At 37.7% G+C, this 27,486-nt stretch overlaps 1 protein-coding gene across 2 annotated transcripts in view; it reads left to right on the top strand.

The window, feature by feature from the left end:
- MAP4K3 (mitogen-activated protein kinase kinase kinase kinase 3) overlaps positions 1–27,486 on the top strand; it is an 80,290-nt gene that overhangs the window by 16,619 nt on the left and 36,185 nt on the right. For both annotated transcript variants that reach the window (XM_031047515.2, XM_005147399.3), the window contains exons 4-14: positions 3,694–3,758; positions 5,948–6,003; positions 9,065–9,112; positions 11,235–11,277; positions 11,974–12,046; positions 14,566–14,697; positions 14,990–15,052; positions 15,136–15,217; positions 15,321–15,431; positions 20,255–20,330; positions 21,244–21,302. In XM_031047515.2, the coding sequence (XP_030903375.1) occupies positions 3,694–3,758; positions 5,948–6,003; positions 9,065–9,112; positions 11,235–11,277; positions 11,974–12,046; positions 14,566–14,697; positions 14,990–15,052; positions 15,136–15,217; positions 15,321–15,431; positions 20,255–20,330; positions 21,244–21,302 (808 nt within the window). The remainder of the gene's footprint in view (positions 1–3,693; positions 3,759–5,947; positions 6,004–9,064; positions 9,113–11,234; positions 11,278–11,973; positions 12,047–14,565; positions 14,698–14,989; positions 15,053–15,135; positions 15,218–15,320; positions 15,432–20,254; positions 20,331–21,243; positions 21,303–27,486) is intronic.

The following is a 27,486-nucleotide window of genomic DNA, read 5'->3' as shown; positions in this document are numbered from 1 at the left end:
CATGACTTCCCCCTGGCAAAACCATGTTGGCTGTTCTTAATAACCCCCTCATCCTTGATATGTCTAGAGATGGTGTCAAGAATAAGTTGTTCCATCATCTTTCCAGGGTCGGAGGTAAGGCTGACCAGTTTATAATTACCCGGGTCCTCCTTCTTGCTCTTCTTATAGACTGGTGTGACATTTGCCATCTTCCAATCCTCAGGCACCTCTCCTGTTTCCCACGATTTACCAAGGATGATGGAGAGTGGCTTAGCAATGACCTCTGCCAGCTCCCTCAGCACCCGTGGGTGTATTCCATCTGGACCCATCGACTTACAGATGTCCAGATTGCATAGCTGATCCCTAACCCAGTCCTCATCTACCAAAGCAAACTCCTCCTTTGTCCTGACTCACACCGTAACGTCATATTAAAGGTTTTGAGAATTTGTTGAGTTACTAGTCTGTCTGACAGCTTCATGCAGATAGGTGGTGAAGTCTGCAAGGGATCCAATGATCCAATACCTAAACTGGGCCTACAAGAAGTCTGGAGAGAGAGTTTTGCTAGGGTATGTAGGAACAGTACAAGGGGGAATGGCTTTAAACTGACAGAGGGGAGATTTAGGTTAGGCATTAGGAAGAAGCTCTTCCCTATGAGGGTGGCGAGGCCCTGGCACAGTTTGCCCAGAGAAGCTGTGGCTGCTCCATCCCTGGCAGTGTTCAGGGTCGGGATGGACAGGGCTTGGATCAACCTGGTCTAGTGGAAGGTGTCTGTGCCTGTGGCAGGGGGTTGGAACTGGATGAGCTTTAAGGTCCCTTACAACCCAAACCATTCTATGATCTTCTAAAGGCAGTATTTGGGGGTTCCCTGTGTTGTGGTGGTTAAGCTTCTTAAATGGGTGCTACATATCTGAAAGTTGTATGGCTGAGGTCATATGGTGTCCCAGCTTCCTGTTGCACCTCCTTAATCTTTCTCCCAACCTCAAGGCCTGCCTTTCTTTTAGGAAGAGAGCATATTTTTGTGTGTTAAGGTGTGATGACTTTATTTGTACTTGTCTGCAGTAGTGGGAAGGAAGTTGTGGCAGCATTTTCTTGATGTCTGGCATTGTTTGGTGTGTTCCACAAAACTGAAAGACATTGTTATAAACCTTTCCAGAAGACAAACTTAGAAGAAAGTAGTGAGGAACAGCAGTGGGAGAGGGCTGTGGGGCTCTGCAGTGCTGTTGAAGTTACCCTGAACTGTATTTCTAACATATGAACTTCTGACCAGATTGTGATGGTTCCATTTGTGTTTGTTTCTGGAGGTGAGATTATTTGCATTGTAGAAGCACTGTCTTAGCAGCTGCTTCTTCAGTCAAAGTGGGAACAGATTGCTTAGTATTAACTAATAAAAAGCTGTTTCTGATAAGTTCTTAAGATATCATGCACAGAGACTGTGAACAAACACTTTTGCATTCAGCTTTCCTGAAATTTTTTAGATTGAAACAGTGCCTCTTCTCATGATGCTGTGTTCAGGCTGGGGGTGTTTTTTCTTTAAAAAAAGTTTTCCTTCTGTCTCAGGGTATCAAAGTCTACGTTTGTAGACCCAGAATTAATCTTATGGAAAATAAAGTATGTATTTTGGCACTTTTTTGTGCCCTCGCTTGGTCCTCTCCTCTTTCTTTTGTGTAGTGCTTCTCTTTTGTTTGAACAACTGAATGGCTCTCTTTGAGGCCTCTGTTGTCTGACCTTTTGTTTTATAAGTATCTTTCAATGCTAAGAACAGTAAGAAAAATACCATCATCCCATACTTGGCACTTATCAGTGTATTGTGCCCCACTCTTTGCTTTTGTTTACATAGGGGTTTTTCAGCAGTCAGATTTCTGCCTTGCTGTTAAATTGCAGACACTAAATAGTACTGTTGATCCTGTCTGTTTTGTTTGCTGTGCTCGCCATATGCTCTGCAGACAGACAACTGTATACACTTACTGCTGATTACATGGATCCTCACCTGTCTCAGAGCACTTAGATTCAGTAATAAAAGGCTAGATAGGGAATTAAAAATGCAGTCTTTTTTATTCCTTTTCTGTAGAGCTTTTCCACATTGGGAAGTTAATGCCCAGTAAGCAAAGGTATGAATTACAACACTTACCTACTTCCTGTTTATTTATGGGTGCTCCCAAGGCTGCTGGGGTGCTCCTGGCTTTTTTCCATTTCTATACTGTGGTGCTGTTGGCATCAAACAGGATGCAGCCCCATAGGAAAGAGTGGCCTTCATGAGCTCAGTGCCTCCAAAAGTGTCCCTGAGTCCTGATAATTGTGGGGGATAAACAAGGGGCCTGTGAATGACTGTCTCTTCAGTGCTTCATTCTCACTCATGTTTCCCTGTTGCCATTGTTAATTCTGTTTTCTTTCACAGGTGGCCATACTGCCTCTGTGTCTCATTTTGATTAGTTATTTCAGTGGAAAGCCTTCATATTATTTCAAGCAATGGTTTAATTAACTCCTAGAAATGTATGGAGTTAACAGCCAGGGACCCCCATTGCTTAAAACCTCTGTAATGCCTGGACAATATCTTTCCCATCACTAGAGGAAGCAGGCAGGGTATAGCTTGGAGGACCATGTAGGCTCTGGACATAAAAGGGGAGGACATCCAAGAAAGACAGTTTTTTCTTGTAACAGCAGCTATTCTAGCTGTTCTGGTCAGAAATACTTCAATTTGCAGCTCAGGAAATAGGCTCAGCACTTACACCATTGCCTTGCAAAACACTTCCATGGATGCTGGCCACAAGGGTGTCTCAGTTATTCTGAACAGAACCTTATGAATGCAAGAAATCCAAGATCAGGGCTCATGGGCAAGCTGCAGAATAGTCACCAGTTTTTCCTTTGGTTGTCCTGTGTCCTAGTCTGGTGATTGTATCTGATCTTTCTTTCCTGCATGTTCTGATGGCCAAGAATATTTAGGCAAGTCCTAGATTTCCTGCTCTCCAAAATACTTTCCTGCAGCTGTGTGTGGTACATCTGTCTTACCGGTGAAAAATACCAAGCAAAAATAGAATTCAGTGTCCATAATGGAAGATACCTTTGAATGCTTCAGCCCATTGTCTGTTCTTGGAGAGCACTTTTTATGGAGATACAGTGAGTCAAACTGATCACCTTAGTAAGAGGAATCTAAGAACTTCCTGCTGACTCCTGCCACCAAAAATATCCATAGGTATTTTTAAGGGAAAAGTCTTCATCTGTGAAGTCTCTTAGCTACACCACATGGGCTCCACTCTGCCTAGCTTTGACTAAAGCACTAGAGTTTCAGTCCATTTGTTGAGAGATACCCCTACAGCTTTTTGTTTGGGGTTCCTTTTTTTTCGTTTGTTTGTTTTAATTTCTCTGCTCTGAAAAACAGTGGGAGAGGAGTGAAAATGAGGAAGAAATATGAAACCACATCTATTTTCTTTCTCCTCTGTAAAAATATTTCACTTTCATAGTAAGTCTTGAACAAAAATCAGTGTGCACTAATACTGTTCCTATTACTCCAGTAAACCCTCAAATACTTTGAGTATTTCATTAGCTACTATTTTGACAGTGAATTATCATGTCAAGTTTAAGTTATATTCATTATTTGACTTGTACTTTGCATAATAGAAAGCTTTATGTTGTGCTTTATAATATTTAAGTCTTCTGACTTTTACAGGTGCTATTTTCAAATCTGACAGCTAATGAATGGTTTTGTTCACTTTTTAGACGAGACAAGCTATGGATTTGCATGGAGTTTTGTGGAGGTGGCTCTCTACAGGATATTTATCATGGTATGTCAAGACTAATTCCTTAGAATCTAAGTAATTTCAAAAAAGGGAGATGATGACTGTTTTGTAATCAGAGAGGAGGAATCCTAGATGTGGTTTCCATAATAATCCATTGAAGGTCAATTTTAGTTTATGTATTGTATAATGGTTTAGGTTTGGTTTTTGAAACAAAATTAGCTATAGGGGGTTTTTATTTTGATAAGCAGAAGTTACTGCATGCAGTAACCATCACTACTGTGTACCCCACACCACTCTTTCAAAAGTTGTAAAGTCAGACTAGTTCATTATAAAAATAAATGTTATATCCTGATGTGCTTTCTTACCTTGTAGCCATTTTATTTCTGAGCTTTTGAACTTTGCATTAATATAATCTATAGCACTGTCTACAGATACCTAGATTGGTAAGCGCAGACGCTTTTGTCCGTGGTAAGCAGTGATCTTTTGTATATTTGTATAGCAGTAGTGCCGCAATGGCTTTTTTTTTTTTTTTTGAGTGCTGCATGCATGACATGTGAAAAGCAAAGGTGTGATCTGTATTTGCTTTAGGTTAGGTGAAATGAGGGATCAAAGGAATGAGCTGTGTGTGAATCTGTTGCATAAAGAGAGGATCAGTCAATTGCTAGTTTTCAAGAGACAAAATCAGTTTTGAGGGGTTTGATTGCTCTGGAATTAAGATTTGCTTAAAATGTTCTGAGTAATGGCCCAGTAGTTCTCAGGTAATGTTTTTCAGACTGGAAATCTGTCAATATTTTAAATTGTGAAGATTTTATATGTTAGTATCTTTGTTTTTCTCTTACATGCAAACAGTTTATATATCTTACATTTGAGTGCAGTTAAAACAAGGCACTAATTGGCAAGTTCACACCATGCTTACAGTGTAGTCATTTGAGTGTGGTCTCTGACCCTTCACATCTTTGCTAGTGTTGGTAGAAGCATCGTGTTTAATAGGCTTTGTTATGTGGAACACCTGTAGAGTAGGAAGTGAGCTCATGCCTCATAAATGCCTGAACAGATGTCATACAGGAGCAGTTTCCTGTTGCAGCTGATTTTTGTCTTCACTGCCAATAGGGTGGAAGGTTCTTTCCTGTTCTTAATTGCAATCCAGAAGATCTTATTCTGATTAACCTAAAGGTCTCTGTAATCTTAAGTCATTTAAGTTAATCAGAATTAAGTTCCACAAACATACATACTTAGAAATAGGTACTCTGGCCGCTAATATATTTTGGTTTATGTGCATTTGGAGTTTTATTTTCAGAAAAAGGAAGATGGATCTACCATCAACACCTGTTTCAAAGATGTGTGTTGCATGATAGTAATTTATATTATGGTTGTGGGTTTTGTAGAAGCTGAGCAGTTAGGTACTTAAATCTTGTTTCATTTTTAATGCCCTGCTACTTCAGTTTCCTTTGAGAAACCCCATCCAACTATTGTATTTGTTTTCTCTGCAAAACCAGAGAAGCTTGCAGTGAGAACTGCATTTCCTGGTCTTAAAATCCTTTAATTTCAGGATCAAAGTCCAGTGAATGGGGACAAGTCACAGGCCATTCCTTGCTTGTTATTCAGTGTTTGGTTTATGGAGTTATTCAGAATTTAATTGTTTTATTTTAAGAGACTTGAGTGAAGTGAGACACTGGAGGTAGAGGTAAACTTTCTGTGGGAAGCTGCTGAGCCTGCTCAGGGGGAGAGTTTGAGAAGGTGGTATGGTGTGGCAGGCCGAGGGGCAGGAGCTGGTAGCTCATGCAGGGAAGAGTTGAAAAGCTTGAGAGCAGGTTGCATGGCTGCGGAAAGAGCAGGTCACAAATAGCAGAAGGAACTTCCTAAGGCTCAAATGCGACTGAGCAGAGTTTGCTGCAGCTCTGAGTCACTGGGTTGGGAGTCCAGCCCAGCACAGGACACATCGGTTTGTGCAGGGGAAAGAGTTGTGATAAAATCACTGCTTCTGTTTCTTTTTCCTCTTAATTAGAGATTTATGTATGTAGGGAGTTAGTGGTTTCCATTCCAATGGGACTACACATTTTTGAGCTTAATAAATGTTTGGTTATGCTCAATCTGGGGGAAAGCCTAAGCACATTTATTCAAGACTTCTAGTGTAAGATCCTACCAGTGTGAATGGAAGTAATTGCATTATGGTTTTGGAATGGGCAGTATCTTACCTGATTTTGAGAGAATATTTTTTTTCCCTTGCATTTCAGTGACTGGACCACTTTCAGAACAGCAGATTGCCTATGTTAGCAGAGAAACACTACAGGTAGTATCTTTGCAGGTTCTTGTGGCTGACTTTTACATTGAAAGCATTAAAACCTAAAAATAAATGCTACAGAAGTGTGAGATGGCGTGGAAGTACAGTGTTTGAGTGGCTTAGCATTTTTCTCAGACTTCTGAGGTTGCTCTATATAATAGCCTAGAACTGGTTTGCATAATTGCATAACCTTAAATTACCCTGGATCATGTAAAGAAAACTCATCATCTTTCTGCTCTGGCTTTTTTCTTGTTGTTGTTGGTTTTGTTTTACTTTTTTTTTTTAAGAGAGAAAGCAGCATATTTATTATTTTATGGTTTGGTACCAATTAGTTATTGCAAGTTTGAAGGAAAATTTAAAGACTGTTTTGCATATCTGATAGGGGAAAAAAGTAAAATTGCCGGTGTACTTACGATGTTCAGGTTAGTCACCAGCCTCTCCTCATTGAATGTGCTAGCTATCATTTCTCCTTTCCTAAATTAAAGGCTCAGTTCACCAATAAGACTTAATCAGAAGCGGCTTTTTGAGTGGATGTCGTTTTTCCACCTGAGAGCAGTTCTTGGCTTGTGGTGAATGCAGATCTGTTGAATGCCATCAGTTTAGAGCTGCTGCCTCTCTCAAACGCTCTCAAGACAGCGCTGTCCCTGAGCCAGCTGCCTTTTATGTCACTTGCCATCACCCTGTGCTATGCCAGGAACTGCTGACATCTGATTTACAGGACATGTGTTTTTTCCTTATAGTAAAGCTGTGATATTGGGAGTGTTTTGGTTTTTGAACCTTTAAATCCTTTTGCTGTTACATAATCATAGAATGGTTTGGGTTGGAAGGGACGTTAAGATCATGTAGTTCCAACCTCCCTGCCACAGGCAGGGACACCTTCCACTAGACCAGGTTGCTCCAAGCCCTGTCCAACCTGGCCTTGAACACTGCCAGGGATGGGGCAGCCACAGCTTCTCAGGGCAACTTGTGCCAGGGCCTCACCACCCTCACAGGAAAGAGTTTCCTAGTAATCATATCTAAATCCCCCCTCTCAGTTTAAAGCAATTCCCCTTTGTCCCGTCACTACATGTCCTTGACAAAAGTCCCTCTCCAGATTTCTTGTAGGCCCCCTTTAGGTATTAGAAGCTAAAAAGCTTGTCCTCATCTTTCTTATAAGCCCTCTCTTAAGTACTGAAAGGCTGCAATAAGATCTCCCACAGCCTAATGTCTCAACCTTACTTCATGCGAGAGGTGTTCCAGCCCTTTGGTCATAGTCTGGAATGGAATTTATGAAATCATTATTTGTGTGTGAAGACTTTTTTGGTAATATGTGTAAATTGCTTGTGAGAAGGAAATTACCTAGTTTGTGTTTTCTAAGTGTTACCTATTTTTGCATATTTTAAAGTTGTCTAACTACATGTTTATAATACTCTGACCAAATATAATGTATACAGTTTGTGATATCTTGTGCTTATAATGCAGCAGTCACTTTTCCTAGTTAGAAATCTGAGAGTATAAGCCGTATGTCCATCCGTAATGGTAAATATTAATTTTGCCATCAGTTTCCATTAATCAAGAGTTTCACTTGAACGCTTAAAACTGATGTTTGATCCTGATATTCAAAAGCCCATTAAATGGTCTGTTTAAAAAAAAAAAAACCAACCCACTTGCCATCAGTTCTGGTTAGAGCTACTGAGACTGATTCTGAAAATACAGGTCCTTTTAAATATGACCTTTAAAGTACCTACCTCCAGGCATTCATGGTGACCTCATTCTTAGAGGGCAGTGGTAAAAATGAGTGTTTTGGCTCTCTGTGCCAGCAGCATCCAGAGATTTAAATGTGAGGAGCGTGCATGGGACTCTTCTAGCTAGTGCCAGTCCTTGCAATGGTCTGGTGGATGTTTTGATTCATTACACTCTGTACCAAAAACAAATCTAGTGCAATTTTTTTGGTCTGCATGCGTGCCTGCAGTGACAACTATGAAAAACCATTGGACCAGCTGGCTATTGTTAGTCATTTCCTTCAGAGAAACAGGTTAAAACAGCAGTAAGTGAGGTGGTTTTTAGTTTATTTAAGGAGTTAAGTTTCATAACTGCTAAGCAGTTCGGCTACACTGTGTTCTGTTTTTCATGAACTGACAAAAATTTACTCCAAAAATGTATCCTCAGTGGTACTGTTGTCTACTTGTACAATTTTGCTCACTTGAAAATCTCAAGTACCAAATCATGTAAGTAATTGTTTACTCCTTTATTCTGTTGGTATATTTAGGACTGTCCACAAAAAGGCTGACAATTGGAAACAATCTTATTTTATTTTTGCAGACAATTTCATGATGTCTTGCATAAGCTGACGAACTCCCAATAAATCTGTATTTATATGGATATCTGACATGAAAATATAGTGTTTATATTCATGACATCAGAGTGAGGAAGATGTTTACATGTTGTTTTGCCCTGGAAGAGAGTTTTAGAGATAAGCCTGAAGTGTCAGAGGTGACATGCTCTGTGATTTGTTGCGCAGAAATTTGGCTTCATAGAATTCTTTCAGTATTTAAACTTAGAGTTTCTAATTTCCAAGTTCTGAAATGCTTTGATACTGTCATTGAGACCCAGAGAGACTGCTTAATGCTTCTGCAGAAATCCATGAAGCTCTGCCTGCTAGCAAGCTTCTAGACTTAATTGGAATATGATGATATAGGAGATAAGTTACGATAACTGCACTTGCTTATACTAGCACTAGTTATCCAGTGATCTGACTGCTGAATAGCAGACAATTAGGCAATTTAAAAGTAATTAAATTGATCTAGAAAGGTGAGGGGATACCATATCCAGAGGAAAACTTGGTCAGGGAATGCCTTTCTTACAGCAGGTGTGGTGACTGGTATTCCTCACATCTATCCTGTGTGTTAGATATTATGCTACTACATATATTGAATTTGCACATACAGTTTGAATATGCTGAAATGTAATAATATTCTTCAGTGAGTCATTAAGATAATTAAATTGGATCCTAAATATGTCTCGTAATTAAGTAAGAAATGTATGGGATGAAAAATACTGGACTAAATTGTTATCTGAATGTTTTATGCAGGGACTATATTACCTTCACAGTAAAGGAAAAATGCACAGAGATATAAAGGTAAGTAAAAACTGAAGGGAATTCTCATGTTTTTAAAATAGGCTTTATCACATGTAATGAGTCTTTACTGTTCTGTATCAATTTTAGGGATATTTTTAAAAAATGTAATTTTTTCTGTCTTTTAGAATAAAGTAGAATTTTCTGCCCAAGGGAAGGAAAAAAAATTTCTTTAAATGCATACATTGAAATAGTTTGTTCTTATAATTGGAGCCAAACATACTATTAATTTAGACCAGTGATATAAAATGTAGGCATGAGCCAGTGTCCAGAGCAGTGTGTGTTCACAATGCTGTAAGAGTGTGCTCTATGCAAGAGGAAAGGTTTGGTCTCTCCCACACCTTTCCAAGAAGCTTGATGGAGCTTTCAAAGCTTCTCCTTTAAAGCTTCTCTTTGAGCCAACTGGTGAGCAGAAATGTTGCTCTGGTTTTTTACTGCTTTTCTTGGTGAGCAGATTGCAGGGCAATCTGCAGGCTGCAGTTCTGGATGGCTCTTTGAGGCTACTTCTGTCTCCTCCTTTGCATGCTAAAATTAGACAAGGTACTGCAAATCAGGCTCTTCATACTGGCTTACTTAAACCTTCATCTTAAAGTTGAATCAAAGCTATCTTGTTCTGGTTCTGACACTCTTGAGTGTCATTCTCGAGCTTCTTGTCGACTTTTTTTTCCCTGAAATGTTACTTCCTACTTTTTGCATTTCAAAACTCTTCTTTGCTCAGACTGCAGCTTAAATTTGACATGCTTTCTCCTGGAAATCTAACAGTAAATTATCATATTCTGGGGGGGGGGTTGGTTTTGTTTGCTTTGTTTGTTTTTAGACTAGGGATGCAGTGTACATGGTAGCTCCAACTGCAGAAGCCTTAATGCAGCCTGATTCCAAGTTGTTTTCATTGACTGCAGAAGGATATTTGGGGGTTTGAGCAATCATAAAAAATCATTTCTGAATGAAGGATTACTTTGGCACAAAAATTGAATGTTACTTTATAGCATGGTGCTTGTAAGGATACAGTGCATAGATACTGGTTTATAAACAAAGCTGTGCTGATAAAACATGCTTACTGTGGTTAAATTGAGATTTTTTTTTCTATTAAAAAAAGGCATTTCTCATTTGTGGAAAATTACAATCTTCATCTGGAGATCCCTCGACTATTGAATTATGTTTGCTTTCCTCTGTAGCTAAGTTATGTATTTAGAGTATGTGTTCTGTTAGTTTTGAAAGGTGAAAAATGTCAAGAGCATGCTAACTGGACTGTCCCAGTGTTTACAAAGCTCTGTTTATAAGGCTCATTAACTGTACTTGTGCAATGTTTGCCAAAATAAGGTGCATTTTACTGCAGGCCTGACTTCTCCCTGAAAAGCCATAATCTGTAAAAACATGAGTTTCTGGAGGCCTGTCTATGCTGCCCTTCTACTTAATTTATGGGGCAGAGCTGTCCTTAGGAGCCAGCTCCAGCTTTCACTAAGCTCAACCTGTACTTGGTTTCAATCTTGAAATCTGGTTTGTTCTTAGTCCTTTTATGTCATGACATTTTAGTACCAATTACCTCTTTGGGTTAGTTTTGATTATTGAGCTGAAGTGAGTGATGCATACACAGCAGCTAATTCTTCAAATCTAGCACTAACAATCTGCTGCATAAGGACGGAAATAGTTTTTCTAAACTCTTGAATATCAAGGCAGGTCCTTAAGGCTATAGTTATAATTACCATGGCTCTCAAACAAGACAAAACCAGCTCCTACATATGAAAAGAAAATCACTTCCTCTTTGACCTTTAGAGTTCCTATTTCCTTTCAGTCAGTGTAAATAGAAGAAAGTAAGAATTCATCAGCATAGGCAAATAATCATATTCTGCTTTTTGAAAGAGGTTTTGTGTGCAACGGATACTGTGTAGTACTATAGGCTAAAGAGTACAAGCTAAAAATGAATGAGAAACCCTGTATATCCCATTTTCTGTATATGGCAGAATGGCAACTTGCTAACTTCACAACTGTTTCCTTGATAAAGCTGTGGATTTCTGGAACATGTGTTCCTTTGTCTTTGGCCAAGATCTCATATAATTATTTTTTAATACAGTATCAGAGAAATCTGCATGTTTTAATTCAAGTGTGCTTACTTTTTTCTTTTAAGGGAGCAAACATCCTTTTAACGGATAATGGACATGTAAAATTAGGTGAGTTAATGAGTTAAATGAGTTACAATTTAGTGTTAATAACAGATTTTTATGTGCTCAAAGAAGCAGTCTCCTGTATTTTTAGTGGTTCATTTAAAGAATTAGTGGACGTAAGAGTTCTTTTTCTCCTGCTGGTAAATTAAGATACCTGCTGGTATCTTAACTGTGCCATCTAGTTGGTATCTGAGGAGTAATTGGGGTAGTTTTAGAACACTGAGGTAAAACACTTTCTAAGGCAGGTAAAAATCAAATCACAGGTTTTTAGAAGTTTTTAATGTACCATTAGAAATTTTTATTGAAATGCACTTTGAAAGGTTATCTGAAAGAAACTTTTGGATAATAATAAATAAAATAATAAATTATCATATTAAAACACTGCATGTAGCTCATAAGACTTCTGTGCAAGTCTGATCCTTCTAGATCAGGCTTGCACAGAAGAAACATGCTCCTCTGTTGATGAGGGGCATGTTTGTGTGCAGCCTGCATACCTGGCAGGTAACTGAGAGGAGCTGACCGATGGTATCTGAGATAGACCAAGTTTCCCTTATTTGCTTTTGTTATTTATTTTTTGTTAAATATTTCCAGTATATTTAAGAAACTCACAGTGGGGAAACCAAACTTACGCTTATTAACAATTAGTGAGCTACACAGTAGTTATTAACTGACATTTTGGTTTTGTTTCTGTTTTCTGAATAGCTGATTTTGGAGTATCTGCACAGATAACAGCTACAATTGCCAAAAGGAAATCATTCATTGGCACCCCATACTGGTAACTGTGTTTTACTTAGCCATTAATATAATCATAGCATAGTAATGTTGAAATATTGTGATAAAAGCATGCTATGTCACTTTCTGGGTAGACTAATCACTAAAGGCTGCATCTGTCTTTCTGGTGATTGTATCTGTATTACTTATGCTAAATCCTGAATTAGCTGAGTATTGGAGAAAATGTTCTGATGCTTTGAAAAATTGGCTGTCTCTGTGTTGCCATCATTATTGACTCTGTTTAGTCCAACTTAAAAACTATAAATGATTTTGCTTGGCTTTAACTCTGACCTTAAATTATTTTCTTTCCCCTATTTCTTCCGTTTTGGTGTTTTGTGTTTCATCCCTTCCACCATAGCTACATCTTTTCTACAACTCTTCAGTTGATAATGAGTTTCATTTTTTGTCTCCACATATTCTTTAGGCCACTTGTGAAATGTTTCCTCTGAGCAGTTTTCTTACTCCCCTCTCCCTCCTCCTTACTTACCTTCACTGATGGAATTAAAATGTACGTTTCTAGTCTGTATTGCATCTTTATTCTTTCCTCAGTAAACTGGTTTGTCTAATTTCTAAAGTTCAGCATTTTATTTGCTTCTCTTTGTACTAGAAGTGGTTGTTCCCTTGCGGTAAATGACACAATGTTCTTCACTATAAAATAGTGCTTTTGTGGTATGTTTCCCAGAATGATATTCAAAATCCTGTTGTCTGACAGTATGGTAGGTACAAGATAAAAATGCATGTAAGACGTCCCCCTCCTTCAAGTATTTGGTCTTGAAATGGTCAAGCACAGCATTTTTAGCATTCTTCTGCAGTGTAAGTAATGCTAAGGCATGGATTCACTTCCCTTTCAGAGTAACACAAACACCCATAAGTCATGATTGTGTAACTGGTTTGTGTCTCTGTTTCTTAAGATGTCCGGGTGACTTTAGTCCTGGCCTGTATCACTGTTTAACTTCCAAATCGTGCCAGGCTTCTCAAATGACGTGCTATAACCCTGAACAATAACCTTGAAGACATTACATAGGTTAAATGCTGATGAAAAGCATCAGTTTTAGTTTGCATGTCTTCTCGGAGATTTGAGAGGAGAAACAAGGAAGCAAAAATTGTTGAAATTGCAGAGGAGAAAATTTAATTGGAAACAGGCAGTGTGAAAGTTTTAGTGATCATTAGAGGTGTCCAGGCAGGTAAGGCTTTGGTTCTTAGATGGGAGAGAAATGAAGGTCAAAACCGCTGTGCAGTGTCTTTTAGTTGTAATAACCCTGCTATTTACCCTTGTGCTCCTCTCCATGTTTTTTTAAAGTTAACCCTTGTTCCTCTCTACCTTGGTAACTCTTCCCTTTTTGATTTAGACTTTTTTTGTGAACACTTGAAGACATTTAGTAATTTTAACTGTGCAAATGTGAAATAAGTTGTACCACCAAACCTTGATGGATGTTTTCAGATAAGGATGTCTGTGTTTAACTAATGCATCATGTTAGAAGAAATTCCTTCCGTGAAAGGGTAGTCAGGCACTGGAACAGGCTGCCCAGGGAAGTGGTTGAGTCACCATCCCTGGAGGTATTTAAAAGATATACAAATACCAACATAGTTTAGTGGTGGACTTGGCAGTGTTAGTTCTACTGTTGGACTTTATGATTTTAAAGGTCTTCTCCAACGTAAGTGATTCTGTGATTTGAGATGTCATTCACTGCTTTCCTGGAGCACTCATTAAGTGACATTCATCTGTCTTACCTGCATTGAATTACATCCCCAGTTCCACTGCTGCTTTTCAGGTGATCTGGACTAATAAAGTTCAAAGCTAAAAAATATTAACATGTTTGCTGTCTGATATGTCTATGTAGGAGAATTAAATCTATAACTCACTTTGGTCATGCAAAATATGTAACGATGCCCAGTGAATAATTTTCTTAGGTGTTTATGTTTGTGTCAGTTATGTTCTTAATTTTTGCTACCTGAGGCTGTGAAACTACTTTAATTTAAATTAAATCTTCTGACATTAGTGAGGCAGACCTTAAAAACAAGTGCTCTGTGCAGAGGTGCCAATGAGTCTTCAGGTCTCATGTTTTCAGAAAAACTGACATTTTGTTAATTTTGTTTCTTTGTTAGAATTCTTCAAAGTCAGCTGATCACTTCCTGGGGCAATGTGTGAATTTGGATATTATTTGTATTGTATTGTAATTGAATAGTTATACCTAATGCTCCTTGGTGCTTGACTGGTAGTTTGTTGTGTGCCTACAGTGAAGTCTGAAACTGGTTTCATCTGCTTACTGCCAAATAGCTGTTTTGAAAACTGCCTATTAGTTACTAGAAGATGATAGAGGAAAACTTCATGTATACGTAACTTTTTGCACACACATGTGTATATCTGATGTATAAATGAATATGCTATGAGCTTATGGGTTGAGAGCTTTTAGGGGAAAGAGTAATAAACTGCTTACAGTACTGCATGATTTCTGTATTGTGTACAGAAGGATGTTTTATTTGTGGCAAGAAGTTTACCTGAAAATGTCTTTTATCCTTTAGGATGGCGCCAGAAGTTGCAGCAGTAGAAAGAAAAGGTGGCTATAACCAGCTCTGTGACCTGTGGGCAGTTGGAATAACTGCTATAGAGCTTGCTGAGCTTCAACCTCCAATGTTTGACCTACATCCAATGAGGTAAGGGGTTAAAGCTTGGTATGTAAATACATCTTTGTAACTAATCCACTTGGAGTAGCCACTCTGTGTTCTTATGGTGTTTGGGCATACCGCAAGGACATGGAGCGTTCTGAATGTACATGGTACAAATGGTAATAAGCCTTCCTGGTGCATAAATGTGTAATGTTGGTAGCATCTTTTAAAGTGATGGACTTCTTCCTGCCAGCTAAGGAATGTATTAAATAATTCATCTTATATGTATCGAAATGTAAACCACAGAAATAGGGTTGGGTTGTTGTTTGTTTTTTTTCAGAGCACTTTTTCTAATGACAAAAAGCAACTTCCAGCCTCCTAAATTAAAGGACAAAATGAAATGGTAAGTACTTCTCTGTTTCAGTACATAATGATGATTTATTTCATTGAGTAACTGGTTCTAATGCTTGCCACTTAATTTTACAGGTCCAATAGTTTCCATCATTTTGTGAAAATGGCACTTACAAAAAATCCTAAAAAAAGACCTACAGCTGAAAAGTTACTACAGGTATAAATCTATTAGTGGGATTTTTTTTTTCTTTAAGTTATAAATTTAAAATAAGCTTAATAACAGTGGTTGTAATTTTAATGTGTTTTTCTTTGTGTTTCAGCATCCTTTTGTTACCCAGCCATTAAATCGGAGTCTTGCTATTGAACTTTTGGATAAAATGAATAATCCTGATCATTCCACTTACCATGATTTTGATGACGATGATCCTGAGGTAAGAATATGTTTAATCATTAAATTGGATTCATAGAATCATAAAATTAGGTTTTGATTTGCTGATAAAAGTAAATTATGATACATTGAGGCACAGAATGTTGTGTGATTTGGAATAGTCTCAAGGGTTGCTTTTACTTTTGGTTGTGCTGCTGTGTTGCACGTACAAGCACTTACCAAAATTCATTATATTTGGGGGAGAAAAGCTCAAAGAGAAAGAGATGTAAACACTTTAAATGTTGTTTACTGGTGTCCTTCAACAATTTTGCAACAGTAAATACAAACGACTACTCCAGTCCTGGGTTCTGTCATGCATTCTGTTTTCTATTTCTTTGTGGAACTGTTTCTATCTGCAAATTGTTTTTCATCTGCAAAGAAAGCATTTGTAAAAATAATTTTTACATCTGTAAAACTTGTTCTTTTAGTCCTAATTTACTTTCTTAGGAGGAGAATGATCCTGTACTTATTCTTGTAAAATGGTTTGCTGTGTGCTTCTCACAGATTCTTTTCCATCTTGGGATAATCTGAAACTTGATTTCTCTTGGTGGTGTTAAAGGAAGAGTTTCTGATTTTCTGCTTTAACAGCCAAGAAAAAAATAGCATGCTTATGTAAGATGATAAACAGTGCAGGACTGAACTGTTTCATAAATAAGAGAAGACAGATAGATACTCTGTTACTGCATCCTGCCTTCATACTGAAGCATATGTTAATGAAGTCTTTCCAAATGTTTACAGTTCCCTAGCTGATAATGTCTTCTGGGGGTAAAAATTAATCCTTTTGACACAAATGGCATTAATTCATTAATTGCATACTTGTGTTTTACTTTTCGTGTGGATAAGCTAGTCAAAAAATGCCTTCAAGCAAAAAGAAGCTTAAAAGAAGCAGCTACTGTGAGACAGTTTAAGATTTTACAAGTTAAATGAGCTTATATCCTCTCAAACAGCAGTGAGAAGTTGACATGCATCAATGCCTTTGAAAGGCATTGAAATGAGGATGAGGCACTGGCACAGGTTGCCCAGAGAAGCTGTGGCTGCCCCATCCCTGGCAGTGTTCAAGGCCAGGTTGGATGGGGTTTGTAGCAACCTGGTCTAGTGGAAGGTGTCCCTGCCCATGGCAGGGGATTGGAACTGGATGAGCTTTAAGGTGCCTTCCAGCCCAAGCAATTATATGATTCTGTGATCAAATGTATTTTCCTTAGAAGCTGAAGTTAAGTAAATGCAGAAAGAAGCCCAAGTGAAACAGATCTTTTTTGTATTGTAGAGTGCAATGCTTATGTACTTCCTGAATGGGAGGAAGGGAGAGGAAGGCATAATGATTGGATGCATGAATAATGATTGAATGAATAAGGATTTTAAAAGCAATTGCAAATAGTGGAACACACTTAATATTTTTTTTCTGTTGAAATATTTAGGGAAGTTAAACACACAAGCAAACACTTAATGTGGTTGATTTTTATGTCAATGCTAAGAGAAAGGTGTCTGAATCCCGACAGCACTGGGGAGCTTGGATTTTCTCATCATCAGCTCCGAGGATTAGGTGTCCTTCAGTTCTCTTTTCAGTGTGATTGAAAGCTGTGGGACCTGTTAAAGTGATATTTCTGTAGAAACCAGAAAACCAAAGCTTTCATGAGCTATTGTAAGAAGAAACGTCGCTGCTTTCCGTGTGTTTCCTGTGAGTGAGCTACTCGCATCAGAGTCTTCTGTGCTATGCTGGAAATTGTACTGAAACCCTCATGTGCCGTTCCTCCATGTCACTGATAGATCTTTCCAGTTATAATCTTGATCTTTATTTTGAGCCACTGAGGTGGAGAATCTCTTTTCCTTCCTGTATGTACCCTTCATTTCAGTACCCATTTTATTGACATGTTATTTCTGGGGAGAAAATGAAAACAACCCTGTAGCAGTGATCAGAGAATGCATGTTTCCATCATTTATCAGTGAGGTAGACTGGCTAAGTGCAGAGGACAAGCAAGCTATTTGCATGTCTTTTGATACGTTTTTCACTTCATTTGTTCTTTATGTTGCCGAGGGTTTTCTTGCTGCGTTTACAAACTGCTGTACTAGGCATAATGGTACTCCATCATTGTTCATCATGCATCTTTCAGCTCACCAGTGAGCTTCGAACATAGTTACTGTGATGATGGGTCATTTTCATTGTCTAGGCAACTTAGGCATCTCTTCTCATTTCTCCTGCAACCATGTTGCCAGGTTTTCATTAAGGCATATAATCCACCTGAAAAACAAGATTGATAATGACACTTGGGAAAATATTTTATTTGTAATAAGCAAGTCTAGAACCCACCTCTGAATAAAGCAGGTGATAATGAATTATTTGATGTGTCTTGAGCAAGGTCTGAATTTCAGAAGAATCCTGCCTCAGGTAGAGCAGTTTTTGACATTGTGGTGTTTCCTAAAATAAACTGAAGGGAAGGAATAAGAAGTGTGGATGCTCCATTTATTTTTATATATATTTGTGTGTGTGTATATATACATGTGTGTATATATATATATATATATACATATATACACATACATGCTTGCTTCAATTAGAGAGGTATCTGGAGCCACTAATCTGAATTTGAGGATTGACCACTCCTGTACTTGCGTCAATCACTTTATCAAAAACTGAAAGCAACAAATTATAGTACAGCATAACACAGTACAGACAATACGGTGAGAATCTTGAGCTGCACACATGCTTCCTAGTTCGTTTGGAGTTTTGGTTATTTGGGATGGTGGGTTGGTTGTTTGTTTTTTTGTTGTAATGGGTTTTTTTTTGAGGCTGTACAGCTTTTCTGGCTGTTGGTGATCTTTGAAGGCAAGTCTACTGTCCACTGTGGTGACAGTTCTTCACCTGGTCTGTGCTGTTTTTAGGGGATGCTATCTGTTACTGCTTGGATAGTCTGCAGTCATGTGGGTGAGGCAAAAATTAAGATGTGAATTTGCCACCTCTTTGAGGAGTGTCACACTACATCTTTAAATAATTTAAACTTGGAAAAATGTGGATTGTTTAATAACAAAGCTAAAAACATGTGATCATATTATTTGGCTGTCATCAGAAAACTCTCTAGATACAGTCATTGTTCATTCAGTAGCAGTATCTGTAACTGACATCTTGAATATTTTTCTCTAGCCCAACTCATGGAGAACTTCATTTAGTTTTCCATTTAGTCAAAGACAGGATATCTATCTGGGACTCTGCTTTCACTCCCTTAATAATAAACCTTTGGATGCTGACAACTGATTGTTCACATTTCTGTGACAGTGACTCTCATGATGGACGTGATAGCAGAAGAGCTTGCAAAGAGTAAAATGCGCATGTTTTATCCTTAGCATGTTTTGGGGATAAGATGCTCCCGAGATACATATCATGATAAATAAGCCATTTGGGCACAATTTTAATGTCAGGAAGTTATCCTACATTCCTTTGTCCTCTTGCACAGTTCAGATGTCAGCTGTTTGTATCAGTTTGTTGTCATTGTAGGCCTTTCAGGGTGACCTGAGGACTCTGTTCTCGTGACTGAGAGAAGATATGACTCCTTCCAGTAATTCTGTGGACAAGGAGAAAGTGGCGAGAGAGCAGCCTCTGCCTGTTGTGTAGTAGGAGCATCTGTGGCAGGATGCAAGGAGCCTTCATGATATTGCTGCTAAGGCAAAAATACCTACTACCCCTACTGCAGTTGAGCTCCTGGTGCTGGCATTACAGATGCAGAAGCATCATGTGCAAGTGTGCAGTGCCTCTGAACAGAAGATTATATCTTTTAACATTTAAGAGTATTTGAAATACTGATGTAGAAAGCAGATCAAACCTTGACATGCATCGAGAGCTATAGCAAACAGTGTTTAAAGCTTAAGAGAACATACACCAGACAAACCAGAACTGAGGGAGGGGAGGATTGCCATAAGTTTCAAGAAATTAAAAACTGCCCTTGATATACATAAATCCATAGAGAGAAAATACATACACACAGTCTGTCTCTCTAGTTTTAAGTAAGACCGAAGTAAACAAATGGGAGGTGAAACACTCTGTAAGTATGTGTTGGATCATAATATAAAGCAAGGAAGTAGTGTGTGGTGAATAGGGAGAAGGGAAATAATGCTTTCAGATAATATTTCAGGGATAAACAGAGTTCCTAAGCTATTTGTGACTCTTTGTGATAGTACAGCAGTTGAAATTCTCCAACTCTGTCATCACTTCATAGTCAGAATTTGCCATGAGGCGATTACGGTTAGTATATACAGAAGCAAAGCTAACATACCAGCACAGCAAATTTCTGACACTATTATGTCAGATTGCTTTAATTAAAAGTTGTTTTGCTGCCACATACTCAACACAAGCATAGCAAACGTGGTTTTCAGGCATCACTTGGTCTAAAATCATGGAGAATGAACTTTTTTCTGAAGAGTAAGATTCCATTGTAGAGGACTTACTGAAAAAGCACACTGTTATGATTTATGTTGCTAATTTTGGGGCCTGATTAGATACAGAAGTCAGATGGTCTTGTACTCTTGTTGAGAAACCTTAAGTTACAGTTACTAAGAGAACCTGCAGTAGTGGACGTGGAAAGGAGAAAACTCAGCAGGGGCAAAGAAATGAAAGCCAAGATAAAATGTCTCCAAATAATTATAATTTTAGTGTACAAATACCCACATGAAATCTTTTTTTTGTTGTTTTTTTTTTTTTTTGTTTTTTGTTTTGGTTCTGCTTGATTTCTTTCTTGCTTTTTCTGATATTGTGCTAAAGAAACCTGAAAACTGTGTACATAATGCTGAGTTTCAAGTGAGTGTGTTTTGGTATTGAAGTGTTTTATTTTTCTCTTTTAGCCTCTTGTAGTGCCTCATAGAATTCACTCAACAAGTAGAAATGTGAGAGAAGAGAAGACACGCTCTGAAATAAACTGTAAGTGTATTTAGCAACATTAAATACTTTAAAGATAATCTGTAATATTCACTTAGTTTGTATTCTAGGTATGTGACACATACAGGAACGTTTTTAGTGATCTATAAGAAAACAAAACCTTATGCTGTTTCACTTGCGGATATAGGTTCTAAATACTATGCAGAGGAAATTTTAGTGTATCATATTTGAACACACCCTTTATCAGCACTTCAGCAAGTCTCACTGTTGCTTCATCTTAATTGAAAGGATGCAGCCTGAGTTCTGACAATTGGTGTAGCTTCATATGCCTCTCCAGGAAGGATTTTCAGAGTGATGCCAGATTCTGCTGGATAACAGAATGGCAGAGGAGGTTTTATTTCCTTCATTTAATATTTTGTTGTAGTTTTTGCTTCTTGGGTAGAAACAGGCATGTAGAAATCAAGAAGGGAGTACGTTATCACTGGCCGTTAAGGGCAGACTCCACTCCCCAAATTGTATTCATTCTTTTTCTTGAATTAAATCAAAGTAATACTTGATTTATTTAATATTTGGAGCTTTAGTTATCTTTTCTTAAGCTAAAGTTCAGGGGAAGAGTATTAAAAGAACTGTCCTACAAGAAGAGATTAGCTCTCTCCAAACTTCATTCAAGGCTCTTTAGTGCTTGGATATTCACCCAGAAGCACTAGAAATTCACTCCTGGATGTGGGCTTCTGGGTGAATGCCCCAGAAGAAGGCATCCGGGAGTGAATTCACACAGTGGATGGGTGTGGGTTTGGTTTTGTTTTTTTTTCCAGTGACTTACAGCTGTACTGCTCCTCTAAAGTGGGTACTTCACTGCTCTGTTTGCTGAATGGTTTTCCTGATCCTTCTAATGAGTAGGTTTTGCCTAATTACAGTCCAACTTAAATTCTTGTTTTCCTTTTCTCCTCTTTAGTTGGTCAAGTAAAATTTGATCCACCCTTGAGGAAAGAGACAGAGCCACATCATGAATTTGTGAGTAACAAGAAACATGGGCTATACTCTGTACATTATTTCCTGCAAATATATGTGGAGGAGAACTCAAAGCTATGTAGCATACTTCCTTAGTGATACTAAAATTGGTAGCAATGTCATAACGTATGGGTCTTAAATTTTTTGGTGCCATTACACTATATGCAGCAAGACCCCGTATTTGTGGGTTCTGACAGGTGTGATTTATGTGATAAGCAACACCCCTTGTCTTATGGATTTCCTTTATTCTTTATACCTCATTGTCAAGTATCTTATTCCCTTTATTTATGGAGTTACTTTAAGTGTAGAATTGCTGTGTGTACTTTAATGTTTCTCTCCCTTATGCATATATTGACAGTGATAATTGAAATAATAAAATTGAGGTCCTGGGAAAGATACGCATAATGCTTTTTAAAAAAAAAATAGATTTTGGTGGAATTCTTATTTTCCCCACGCAACCAACCTTTTTGTGGCCCTGCATCACACCTGAGCCATGCTGAGCCTGATAGTTGCTGTATTCTGTTTTGGTGTATTGCCAATCTTTCCAACCTATGTAATCGTCAGTACAAGGGGTATGAGAACTGCATCAGAGAGAGGAAAAATGTCTGTGCTGTCTTACACACAGAAAGCTTCCACTTTTGTGTGGTGTCTGTTGCTTTTCACATTTGTGCACATGGGCAGCTTCTTCACATTCCTTGGTAAAAAGGACACTCCTTTGCTTGCATCCTTCAGATTTCTGTGTTATCTTTGTTTTCCTATGGCAGGTGTTAAGTTGGCTTAGTACGTAGGTGGGAAGGGCATTGTCTTTGCTCCCAGTTGGTTTTGGGAAGGGTGTGTACCTAAGAATGTACTTCCTCTTTTATAGTCTACAAACTACATGGGACTTCTGACACAGATTCCCTTGTATTGATCTGTAGTTGTACAAAAATCTCATTCCTGGTGCCTAGTCCTTTGGTAGTGGCTCAGCTGGCTCTGGTATATGAGGTTGTATATAATTTTGCTCTGCCTCAGCAACCAACTGACTGGACACGTAAGTCTGCAGTTTCTGGTGCCTGCTTGGGCTGGAGAATAATAGCGTACCAAATCACATGTAGGACTTAGGCAGCTATTTCAGATATGTTATTTAGACCTTGACAAAACTGCGTAACACCAACATTTATGAGCTCTGGTTATACAAGTGTTTATTAAATACGGTAATGAAGTCAGTATTTTTACCATAAACTCATCCATTAATTCAAAATGCTTTTTGAACTGATTCCAAGTTAACTTGGTATTACTTTCCTCTTGCATTGTTTAGATTATGAAGAAGGTACTACCGTAGCATTGTACAGTTCAAATTATAATGCTTTTGCTCCTTAAGAATTTTATTTGTTTATACTTACACATAATCACAATTGCAAAAAGGTGATAACAGAGAAGCTAAAGTTTTAAAAACAACTTTTTCCATTTCTTGTTTTATCAGTCACTGACTATAAAAACATTTAGAGGACAATCTCATGGGATAGAGAGGTGTTTTCATTGCACTTTTGCTGAATTGCTGAACCTGGGAGAGAGATTTTGGCACAACTTTTGAGAGCATTTCTCTGGCAAGTGTTGTCAGAAGAGAGGAATGGAACCTTTTCCTACCTTGTGCATTAGCAATCAGAACCATTGCACTTTGGAATCTCAGAAGCTCTTGAATGGTCCAGATTAATGCAGCTGAAAAGGAAGTCTTTTACTATTGTGCATTCTTGTCAGAGTTTGCATACTTGAAAGCTGTCCAAAGAACTTGCCTCATCTCTGCCTATAAGGAAGGTCTATAACTTGTTTGAGTCTTGTTGAAGAGGGAAGTTAACTGCTCCACTGCTCATATTAGAATGAAGCATGCAGACCTGATATATCCTTTCCAGATAAAACTGAACTTTGATTTTGAAAATTATAATATTGGGTCTGTAGAGCAAAGAAAAAACCATATTTTGTCATTAAATACAGAACCAGTGGGCAATTTAAATTGGCATGCCAAATGCAAATGAGATCTATTTTGAATGGATGGTCTAGCAAAGAGCCTTAGTACAAAGTGGGCTGAGGGAGAGCTTGTAACAACACTACATGCTCTAGAAGAGAAATTCTTTTAAATGGAAGCAGGAACAAGAGATGCACGTTTCTTCCTCCAGCAATAACAGTGTGGGTCCCTTTTCATTAAAGCAGGTCTGACCCTTTTCCTTTTGTCTCGCTAAAGCATGCTTAAACTTTATGCTTATTTACTCACGGGTATGAGCACAAAACCAAAGGACTGGACCACTGCATCATGATGAGTTATTGTTGGTGGTTCACTGAAATGTTGAACTGGTACATACTTGCCTTTTGCTGAGACAGCTTCTCACTCCTTACCACAGCTCAGGTGATGAACAGTAATTCATTGTTTTGGTGTGATTTGTTAATGTTTGGTAGTGTGCCCACACTTGTAGCTGTGTTCTACCCTCATTTGCACAACTATCTTAAACATGGTTTGAGTTTCAACTAATAATTTTTATGAAGAAAATTTCCCCTTATGTATACATGGCTTTCAGTCACAATATAAATAACTTGAGTTTCTCGATCTCTATCTAACGAACAGCCTGACAGTAGCGATTTTTTCGACAATTCAGAAGAAGTATACTACACTGCAAGATCTAACCTGGTATTTTTTCAATTTATGACTTACTTTGTCAGTGTTAGTTTTGTCTTTGTTTTCCTTTTTCAAAGCTCATGTTTTGTTGTGTTGTTGTATCGGTGTTCTCATCTGTGTAAAAGCCATTCAATGTAAGGATTAGTGTATATATGTGTTTCTGTAATGTGGGAAGGAATTTTTAGTATGTGTAGTATTGAAAGTTCTTAACCCGTATTTATGTTTAGTTGAACCACTTATAGAAGTGGCTGAGTATTATGCACTCTTTCTGGTTTCTTTAACTGCCTTACAATGCATAACTTCTGAATTTTTTGGAGGGTGATTAAAAATAGAAGAAACATTCTCATCATATTTTTGTCTGATAATTCCTTTAAATAGTCTCATGAAAGACTATAAAATTATATAAATGTGTCCAATTTCTCCAGATGGTAATTCTATTACAGAAGCAATATACACTTAATATAAATAAAGTGGAGTCTTAAGTGTTTTCAGTGGCATTTGGCATCATTTGTAGTCTGATACCCTTCCCAGATTTTCTCTTACTGCACTGCTAAAACATTTGGTTGTTATCATTGCAGTATAGAAATTATTCTAGAAAGTGAGTCTTCTTATTTCTCTGCTCTTTAGGTATGGTGTAGTTAGAAAAGTAATGCTTTTAAATCTTGAATATCTTCATCTGCTGTTGGGGAAAAGAAACATTCTGTACGAGATCACGGGCATTATTCTGCAAACTTGCTTTGATTTTTGAGATGTAATATAAGGTTACTGAGAGGAAAATGAAAAACTGGTTTGTTTGGGGAATGTCTTTTGTTTGTAATTTGTTGTGGAGTTTTTGTTTGTTTTGGCATCATTTGGCTTGATATAAGTTGAATCTGCCAGTACCATAATTACTGAGAGCTTACATTGTCTTCCCCATTCTTGAAAGGAATTTCCTGTATTGCTCAATTATAAAAATGTTTCACAAATTGTTTTGAGTTCCATAGCTTTGATTTCTTTGTATGCGATGGGATCACCTCCATTCTGGTGCAATTGCTCTGGCTTTGGGAGTGTGGTTATGGTGATTCAGTTTGATTTGCTTTTTGATTTCTTCTTCTGAGTTTAGCACTTCTTATAATCTGTCTTTTTCAGGTTACTTTCCATGTTGTCACATAATCTTGCTAGCCTGGTATCTGTGGGTCCAAGAGATAAATGCAAGCATGTCTCCTAACTGGATTGTCCTTTTCCATCTTTCTTTTGCCCCAGTACACTCTTTTGTGTGCACTCTTCTGCCTTAGTGCTTTCTTCTGTTAAGTGCACTCTTGAAAAATTGTTACTTTGATAATGCTTGTAAGGTACACAGTCATGATCGTGTTTTTAAAGCGGAAAACACTTCATGTGTTTCAGTGCTTTCTTCACAACTACAAGTGCTCATTGTGAATCAAAGAAGATAATTCTGATTTGGTGCTAATGCTTCACTGTGAGATTCTTCCAGTAAAATCTAATCCTTCTGTAAATTAGAAGAAACATTTAGTAGTCTATTCATTCTTCTGTTGTGGACCAGGACAATACTGAGCAAACTTTCTCTTGTATATGTGGTTGGTCTGTCCTAGCTACAGGACTTTTCACTTGGCTGTGTTAAAACCTTATGGGGTTGTGTTACCTACTCCTTCAGCTTGTTGAGGTTCCTCCGGCTGGCAGGCTACTTTTTTCTTTTTGAATGATAGAGTGGTATCATGATAATGTTGGCCAGCTACTTCAGCACCTTGGATGCATCACACCTGGTTCTGGTCTGCATTATGCTCACTGATTTTTAACACTATAGCCAGTGACTTTTTAACTTGTAGTAGGGAAAAATTAAATCTTTGTGTGTTGGATTTTATTTAGTTTAGCTCGGCGTGTTCAACACACAGTGAAAAGTGTTGAATTTTACGGTTTTGGAAAGTGACAGAGGAGTTGAACAGAACTTGGATTTGATGTCACAGGTTCTGACCTACAGTTCTGTTCAGTTATGAATTTAGCATTATTCAGTAAAAGATTCAGTGCAAGGTTTGCAGTTATTGTGCAGTCTACACTGTTGTGTTTGTTGGATGTATTTATACATTTGGTCCTATTTAGATAATTTGGTTATGGTTGTTTTTTGTTTTGGGTTATAAATATGCTCTGGGTTTAATAATGTCTAATAGTTTTTTGGTAACAGTTTTTGGAATGCAAAAATGTTTCAGCATAGCTATTCTGTGTTAATGAATTACTTGTGGCAGAAGAACTAAAACATTGGTAGGAAAAGATTAGAGACTGACATAGATGATAGAGTACTTTGCCCAGTAGCCTTTTTCTTTGGTTTAAGTATTTTTTCTTCTTGCCACACATGCATGTGTATTTTGTTCCTTTGTTAGAAGCCATGAAGACTCCTGTCCTCCTTAGTTGCAGTATATTTCTAGAGTTAAGTTAGCCATCAACACTGAATTTCAGAGAGAATCTTAATACTTTATTCGCATTTAGGTAATAAAGTGATGCATGGTTCTTTTATGATCAGAAGAAAATAATTGGAAATGGGGGAAAAGTACTTAAGGGTTGGGATATGGGTTTTGCTCATACTTTCCTTCTTGTATGTTTTGGGTATTTTCTGCCCTTTAAAGGTAATTGAGAAAATGAGATGTTCAATTTTATTCCTAGGAGGCAGTTTAAAAATGTTATATACAATTGCCTATTGCATTGAGGCCTTACCATATCTAGTTATATAGTGTTCCAACATATGGGTATGAAATAGTGCTGTTTGTGCCTAGTAGACGTTAATAGACAAAATGCATAGGGAATTGATATAATGAAAAACTTGAGGGGGAAAAAGAAACAACAAACCAAACCTGAAAGGAAGAGGGGAACAGTGGTTGTGTAGCAGTAACATACAGTAAAACCTGTCAGTCATTAGGGAAGAATTATATTTAGCAAATACTATATTTAAAAAATTAAACATATACTTGCTATTTCTGATATGTCAGGCTATCCAAAGAAACTCAAGAATGCACTTGTAATTGAAATAAAGGCATTAAAAGTATAGCATATGCATTAGGTTAATTTTAAAAAGAGCCTAATATTACATCCTCTTTTATGAAGCAGTCTGTTAGGAATGGTTTAATCATTTTATGGAGAAACAGAGATGTGTATGTGCCTTCTTGTTTGATACGTTAGTAGTCCAAAGGTGATTTATATTCTTTGAAATTCAGAGTGACTTCCTCAGCAGTTTCTGGTTTAAGTCTTAATTTTGTCACTTCAGATGATTTTGTTTCTCACAAGGTGTTGGGAATAGCAAATCTAGGAAGTAGCTGTGAATTGCTGGTTCACTGTACACATACATTCAGGTTTGGGTTTCTTTTTTGTTTCTTTCCTTTTTTTTTTTTTTAAGGACCGAGTACCTAAAAATAGACTTTGAGTACAGCTCAGCCCTACAGAGCAAATTAGGGGCATAAGACTGTCAAAAGTACAGTCACAATTCATCATAAAATTCTGCAGGAAAAGCAGGTTTTGAAACTGACACTGCAGAAGGTGGTGTAGGTTTGATCATTC

Source organism: Melopsittacus undulatus, chromosome 3 (assembly GCF_012275295.1).
Source record: "Melopsittacus undulatus isolate bMelUnd1 chromosome 3, bMelUnd1.mat.Z, whole genome shotgun sequence".
Lineage (NCBI taxonomy): Eukaryota > Metazoa > Chordata > Aves > Psittaciformes > Psittaculidae > Melopsittacus > Melopsittacus undulatus.
This window is presented reverse-complemented; position numbering and strand designations above follow the sequence as displayed.